Source organism: Poromitra crassiceps (assembly GCF_964638095.1).
Source record: "Poromitra crassiceps genome assembly, chromosome: 6".
Taxonomy (NCBI): Eukaryota; Metazoa; Chordata; class Actinopteri; order Beryciformes; family Melamphaidae; genus Poromitra; species Poromitra crassiceps.
Genome location: NC_139627.1, coordinates 4,481,580 through 4,489,281, shown reverse-complemented (window position 1 = coordinate 4,489,281; position 7,702 = coordinate 4,481,580). Strand labels below are relative to the sequence as shown.

General features: G+C 45.7%; 1 protein-coding gene across 1 annotated transcript; it reads right to left on the bottom strand.

The window, feature by feature from the left end:
* Positions 1 to 227: 227 nt before the first annotated feature.
* Positions 228 to 6,580, bottom strand: dclre1b (DNA cross-link repair 1B). The gene is made up of 5 exons (XM_083639527.1): positions 6,441 to 6,580; positions 5,831 to 6,093; positions 5,009 to 5,174; positions 4,091 to 4,273; positions 228 to 2,512 (listed from the first exon to the last, which is right to left on the bottom strand). Exons 2-5 carry the CDS (start codon positions 6,026 to 6,028, stop codon positions 1,179 to 1,181), a joined length of 1,881 nt encoding a protein of 626 aa, XP_083495653.1. The 5' UTR covers positions 6,029 to 6,093; positions 6,441 to 6,580; the 3' UTR covers positions 228 to 1,178.
* Positions 6,581 to 7,702: the final 1,122 nt, after the last annotated feature.

The window sequence follows — 7,702 nt, the reverse complement described above, 5'->3', positions numbered from 1 at the left end:
CTGTGAATTGCAGCTCTTTCTCAGGCATAATAAACGGATTTCAGCACACCGAATTGAGGGAAACATCCACCCAGGCCTTTATATTAATATACATTAGTCAAAAGTCACCTACTAAAAAGAGAAACATGTTAGTATAGTTTTCACTTCAATCAATAAATACACATTTCTTTATAATTTCCACATACCAAAAAAGACTATTATGTAACAATGGATCAAAATCAGCCCACTTATCCTTCCACCCGCGGTCCTTTGCCACACGCCATCCCCTCCCTCTCTCCCAGTGTACTAGCAGTAAACCACCGCCAGCCAGGCTAAAAACATACTGTCATGGTACTATCACAGGCACTTTGGATAGCAGTGTTGGCCAAATGGCTTAGTATGTTATCAAAGCTGGTAATGGAGAACAAATACACTTTTATTAAAACTAGGCATGTCGTGCGCTACGCGCGCTCGACTCCTAGGCTCGTCCGCTGCGCGGCCTCGCCCTGGCATACTTCAGGGATGCTGGATCACCTGTCCTGGAGCTGGCAACATACAGCTGTCCATGGCTGAAGATGGGGGGTCTGAAGCCAGACTCCCACTTCTTTCAGTGTCTCTTATGACATCACCGATGACATCATCAGTGGTCAAAAATGAAAACAGGTGTGAAGACTTCTGATTTTTATTCGTTCCTCAGTGGTGAACTACCCAAGAAAGAACACTGCCACCACCACCACTGCCCAATATCCATTTCAAACTTGATGTTTAAAAGATGATATTGACACACCACATAGTTGAAAAGTAAAGTTGAAGTGAAAAGGGCTGGATGGCTACTAATACCAAGCTGGATGGGCAGCAACTTTGTTTCAACCTCTTGGGCTAGAGCTGAACATATGGCACTACTGAGATAGAATGATTTACCTAAGTAGGCAATACTCTTAAGTAGTGGTTTGAAGCATGAGAAGTACATGACGCTCACAAAGCCCAGGCATAGAGTATGACGATATCAAAATGTGCCCATACTAAATTAAATACCGCACCATGATTACAAACACATTGTGGTGGCCTAGTTGGGCAACAATACTAACATGGAAGTCTGAACAGATGGCAACAAAGTGAGTTTGACTTTTTACAAACAGCTACTACTGTACATCAACTTCTATCAAAACGGTCACATTATCTGGAGAGCAGTTAGCTCCTCAAGTGCAGAGGACGTCGTCGTCATCCTCTTCATCCTCTTCATCATCTAAAGGACAGAGGGCGAGTCTCTGCACAAGGCTCGGCTCCAGGAGGCCACTACTCTGAAGGTCTTCCTCTGTGAACGGCAGCTCCAGCAGGAGACTCCTCTCCATCTCCTCTAGACACACATCTGTTCTTTCTGTCAAGCAGCCAGGTGAAATACACGTCTCATCACTGGAGCAACTCATCGCTGACGTCACACTGTCGCTCTGATCATGTCTAGTATGCTGACTCGTGTCCTTCTCATTGGACAATGTGTTGTTGTTTACTTTAGAAGCAGTTTCACAAGTCCCTCTCGTGGTCATCGTGGACAATGTGGTGTCGTTTACTTTGGAAGCAGTTTCACAAGTCCCTCTCATGGTCATGGTGGACAATGTGTTGTTGTTTACTTTAGAAGCAGTTTCACAAGTCCCTCTCGTGGTCCTGGTGGGCTTCAATGAGGACACGGTGTTTGTCAGGATCTCCACTGGGGCAAAGTTGCTCTGGCTCCAAAGTTGCGTCAATGGCACGGATTCTTCCATCACCATGTCTTCAGAGACTGTCTGGACTATGTTCAGCCTCGACAGGCTCCCGACCGCTTTCCTGCGTTTGGTAGGCGTGGAATACTTGCTCAGGTCTATGAGGATACACTCTGGGTCCTCTTCATTACCCTCGGTATCCATCTCCGTCTCAGTAGCGTCCTGCCCCACGGAGGCTGGCTTCCACGCATCTTCTTCTTCTGACCACATCCTGGAGTTCTTTAAGGGAGAGTCAAACACCACCCCCATGGGAGGAGCAGCAGCAGGTTGGATGCGGTTGCGGAGAGGGCTCGTGTGTCCGGAGAGGTGGTTCTTCTCAGGTTGCCTCACCATGTAGTTTTGGACTGACTCGGGCACCAGAATTGCATGACGCTTTTTGTTGGGCAGCAGGGTAGAGAAGGCCCCAGGTATGCATTTGCCGACAATGGGGACCAGAGAGGTGGGTTTGATCGCAGAGACAAAGTCCTCCAGCTCCCGGTAGGAGGAGTGGTCCGAGTACGGCACCACGTGGATGCCGGGGTGGAAGGTCACCATGGGTCGGCTAGTGGGCAAGATGGCCAGGGTGGGCCGCTCCTCGTTCCACTGCTGCATGGTGGCCGATCGGATCTCCCGCTGCTCCACGGCTCGGATCCAGCCGGCTCCCCGGTCGGTGGTGAAGACGTCGGGCAGCTCCAGCGCTCTGAGGGTCTCCATCCTCTCAAAGCTCACCTCGATCCAGGTTTTAAACTCCATGGCTAGCTCCAACAGCAGGGACTCCTTCCCAAGCGCATACAGACCTGCAGAACACCGTTCATTGAGAAATATGTAATAGATTTTCTTTACTAAATCAAAACAAATAGCATTATGTTATCACTGGGATTTAGGAAACATGCTAATACTGGCTTCTCTGACAATGCTATACTCGGACCACTCAGTATTTTCTCCTTTGAAATGTCCATTCCATTCCAGTGCGGAAGGTCTGTTTTTGTTTTGTTTCCGGGTTGCCAGATATGAACGCAAACACAGCAAGCAAGCAAGCAAACTAGCAGCAAACAAACTGGACTAAACACAAATCAAGTAACGTAATCAGAGTATGGAGTTGTATTAAATGTGGCGATTACGGCCGATCAAGCTGGCAGAAGGGAGGACACATGAAACAGACACAAGACATCGGAACAAGATGCCGAATGCAGACTAAACGACGCAATTACAACTCATGGTCTGCTGACAAATGTAAGTCACTATAGTTTAAATTCCCATTGCTGAAAAAAGTGAAGTTAATTTGCTAAGCTAGGTTGACCGAAACTAACCTATGCCATTACACATAACCGCAGATATAAAACCCCTGGTCCTGAAACAAAAGTTAAAGCTTCGGTAACACAATTTGAGACCCTTATTGGTTATTTCACTTACATGTGCAGGAGAAAGCAAGCAGCTCTGTGTTGGGTCTTAAACCAGCTCTCGTCTAGCACTCTGATGAGTGAAGGCTCCAGTCCCTTATACTCTGCTCGGTCTGACGCCGCTATGTCACGCTCCTTAGAGTTAGTGCTGCGCACCGATGGGTCCATCAGGTGGCCGGGGGTTTAGTGACCGGAGTCTCTGGCTCTCCCGTGTTGCAGGCGGCCAGATAACGAGGGAACTTCGAGCCAAACAATCTGCGGGGCTCCTGAGAGCTCCGGCCAGGTGTCGTGCTCACCTCCCTCTCCCTCTTAAGCTATTTCATGCTGCTTAGGCTTCTTGATTTGTTTTGCTGCAGAAGGTCCAACAGTCAGATTCCTCTCTTCCATGTTTCCACTATTTACCATACTACCGATCAGCATCACGCTTTTCAATCTATGAAAATGGAAACTGCGTCTGTTTTGTTTCCGTTTTCAACCTGGCAACCCGCGTGAGCTTCAAGTCTGGGCAGGAGGGGGCAGGTGCTGCGGGTCAATGTTACATATTGGTCTTTTAAGTCTACTAAATCGGAGGTTCTCAAATGTTTTTCAGCCAAGGACCCCTTACAAGATAGAAAATATACCGGGGATGCCGTCATTCTGATTTGTGATTTTGGGCTAAGCTTAATTGTTTCCATGGTAACGTGGTTGACTTTTAAATTGATAGGTTTGTTAGATTAGAATGTATGCCATGAACCATTTTAGATTTAAAGCATGAAACATTTTCATTGAACTATGAAGCTTTTGCACACACACAAAAAAGGTTTTTATTTTTATTTTCCTGAAAACTTTTCGCGGACCCCCTGGCAAAGTGCCACGGACCGCTGGGTGGTCCCCGGACCCCCATTTGAGAACCACTGTACTAAATGATGTACCTAACCACACAGCATTCACTCTGTAGAACATGAGGGTATATTTGGCCAATAAGCACTCACTCACCGATGACAACGTTGTGGTCGGGGTGGCTGCGGATGATCTCCTTGATTTGCTGAGTGGCTCTCTGCCTGGAGGGCAGGGTGCGGGTGGGGTCACAGTTGGTGTTGTCCAGATACAGGACATCTATGGTGGTGTTGGTCCTCAGGCAAGGCTCACGCAGCATGGAAGGAGTGTATCTGAAGTCACCTGAAATAGAATTTGTGTCAGTATGAAATCATACCCCGCTTAATACTGTAATGAAACGATACCTGTGCCCCAGCCTAGATAGTTAACATCAAATGATAGTAATGATGTACAGTAGCAAAAAAAAAAGAAGCTTAAAAGCATTTGAATTAGATCTAGTAGTTGATTCATGTCTTCTACAAAACTTTTTTTTATGCCATTAAAATATATAATTTCAACTCAACTATACTTAAATGAAAGAAAGGGGAACTAAGGCAGAATATCCCAATTAATAAAACTCAAGCTTTCAAAATAACCCCTAAAACCTAAAAGCAAACAAATCAACATCCCACTGTAGCATTTATCTCAAGGAGTACATATGCTTCTGAACAGGAAATATTTAGACAGAACAAAAATTAAACGTAAAAGCTGAATCTGGGAGAATGAACATTTCTCACCTCTACATTGAATGAAAAAAACTTGCAAGTGCACCTTTTAGAATTTCCTAGGTAGCACTATAGCAGTTTATCTGGGGGAGCAAATGCAACTAAAACTGATGCACTCTAACCCTGCAAATCTTGGTATTGCCTGTAGCATTCAGATACTGAGCTGTGTACATTACAGACACTGAGCGATGTACAGTACAGACACTGAGCAGTGTACAGACAGTACAGACACTGAGCAGTGTACAGACAGTACAGACACTGAGCAGTGTACAGACAGTACAGACACTGAGCAGTGTACAGTACAGACACTGACCGGTGTACAGTATAGAGCCGAAGTATCCTTGGAAGAGAAACATGACAGCCCCTGGGCAGTGGTTGGCATCCATCAGTGTGACGGTCATCCTCTCCTTGCCGATGTCGTCCAGTGGGAGCATGTAGGCCTCGTCCAACTCCAGTGGATGGATCCATTGTTCTTTGACCTGAGCAAAAACAGAAATAATCTGAAATATAATCATTGGGACCCCCACACCAATGCGCTAATTCATTTCATTAATTTACGCTATGTTCACATCGCAAACCTAGGCACTCAATTCTGATTTATTGCTCAAATCTGAATTTTTTGTTTGGATGTTCACACTATTTTTAAAATGTGGCCAATATCATATTCCACTGAACAATAACAAAGACGTCAGAGTGGGTTTATCACCCTAAACACGGTCAAGCTCACTGTGAAACGGGTAGGAGAGCCATCCGACCACATCATTGGTTTGTGTGAGTCTAGTTTCTTTAAACCTTCCTCTGACACTGCAGCCACGTTCTTCTGTGGCCTCTTTCGGGCCATTTCTTTTGATTATGTTTAGTTTATTTGTTTTGACAATTCAATTAAAAAAGACAATTCCATGGTTGCAAGTGTAACACCAAAGTACATGCACAATTAAAAGAACATCAAGGATAGCACAAAAAAGTCACATGACTTATTTCCATTGTGGTCCTTGTTGTAGTGAGATGCTATCAAAGTTTTTATTGTACAGTATGCAATGATTGAATGTTCTATTGAAAAATAATAACGTTCTACTGTACATGTTTACATTACATTCGTGCATGGATCTCCAGGATCTCCCTGTCAGCGCCTCACCTGCAGCTTGAGTCTGAGCAGCGTGGCAGTGACCGGTGAGCAGTAGATGGGCCGGTTGCTCCAGGTGGAGGTCAGACCCACCGTGTGGTCACTGTGCATGTGGGACAGGAAGAACAGCCGGCTGCCTGGACACTTCCGCACCTGCCAGAAGTCCACGGCCAGCGGGGTGTGCGGGATGACTTTCCCATTTACCGACATTTTCTATTGGAAGCCAGGACGTCGTCGGACACACAGCGGCATGACAGGTGAGCTGGGACAAGTCTCTAAACCAGTGGAAAAACAGGTATGACTAACAGTTATAATTAGACTGCTGAACTGATATTTGGACTGTCACTTAGCTATTACAGCCCTCAGTTGGCACTTGGCTAGCTCCGTTGAAACTCTGTCTTTCGGCTAGCTATGCTGAAAGACAGAGTTCCAACGGAGCTATAGCACTTAGCATGCATGTGAAATAATTTTCTCCTGATGATATTACGCGTCATTGGCGAAAACAAATAACAGTGTCACTACGGCGCGTCGCTAGGACCTTACGTTAATAACATGCTATTGTTAGCAATGGTTAGCTTTATCATGCTAAATAGTTGCTTGTTAGCAGTTGAGTTTCACTTACTTTGCACGATACGTTGTGTGCAACGTCTCCTCTCATCTAGTCTGCTTAATTTAGTGTCATAACATGCAGCTGTTCAGAGGAATCAGGGCTGTAGGCTGTAACCGAAATGGGCAGGTACTACTATGGGCCGCGCCATCTCTGTTTTCAATTTCTTCTTCGGATGTACAGTATCGGTGGTGAACACAACTTACACGCGCATTACCGCCACCCACTGTTCTGGAGGGGGAACTCAAAAGGAAATTGAATGTATGCCCAGGCTAAAACAAACATTGAACATTTACATTATAACTACTAATAATAAGTGTGTATTTTGAATATATGGATATGAAAGGAATATGCGTACAGTGTATGTAAGCCACATACATGCATAAACTCATACAGATTATTATCAGATAGTACACAGTTATTTACCGTTCAATGCAAATGAGGCTTTGAGTCAGATATCGCACAGATATTTCACAAAGACGTATTTCTTTCAAGTTGTGTATGGGTGTGTGTGTGTGTGTGTGTGTGTGTGTGTGTGGTGGTGTGGTGTGGTGTGGTGTGGTGTGCACAGTTATTTCACACAGTAAACATATTCCACATATCTTTTGTGTGGTGTGTGTACAGGGGGGGGGGGGTGGTATATACACGGGGGTAGGTTACTGCACATTGAGTGTTCAAGCTGGCAAAGTGTTCAAAGCATTGTTCAAACAAAGTGATCAAAGTTAGCTTCCAGTGTTCACAGAAGGGTTCAAAAGTGTTAATCAGAGTGATGGCCTGTGTGGGTAGAAACGGTTATGTCTGGTGGTTTTGGCGTACAGTGCTCTGTAGTGCCTGCCAGAGGGGAGGAGCTGGAATAGATCATGTCCAGGTTCAGGGTGAGATGGGCCTATGATGATCTTTACTGCCTTTTTTTTTAGTACAGGTCCTGGAGGGAGGGCGGTTTGGCACCGATGATTTTCTCTGCAGTCCTGACTGTCCGTTGTAGTCTGTGTGCCAGTCGTGTTTGGTGGCAGACCCAAACCAGACTGTGGTTGAGTTGCAGAGGACAGACTGATGGCAGTGTAGAACTGGATCAGCAGCTCCTGAAGCACTTTGTATTTCTTGAGCTGGCGTAGGAAGTAGAACCTCTGCTGTGCCTTCTTGGTGATGGTGCCTACGTTGGCCTCCCACAGTGAGGTCCTGGGAGATTATAGATCAGAGGAACTTGTAGGATTCCACCACACAGTGCTGTAAGATATGGTGATGGGAGGCAGTGCTGGGGGGGGGGGGCTCCTGAA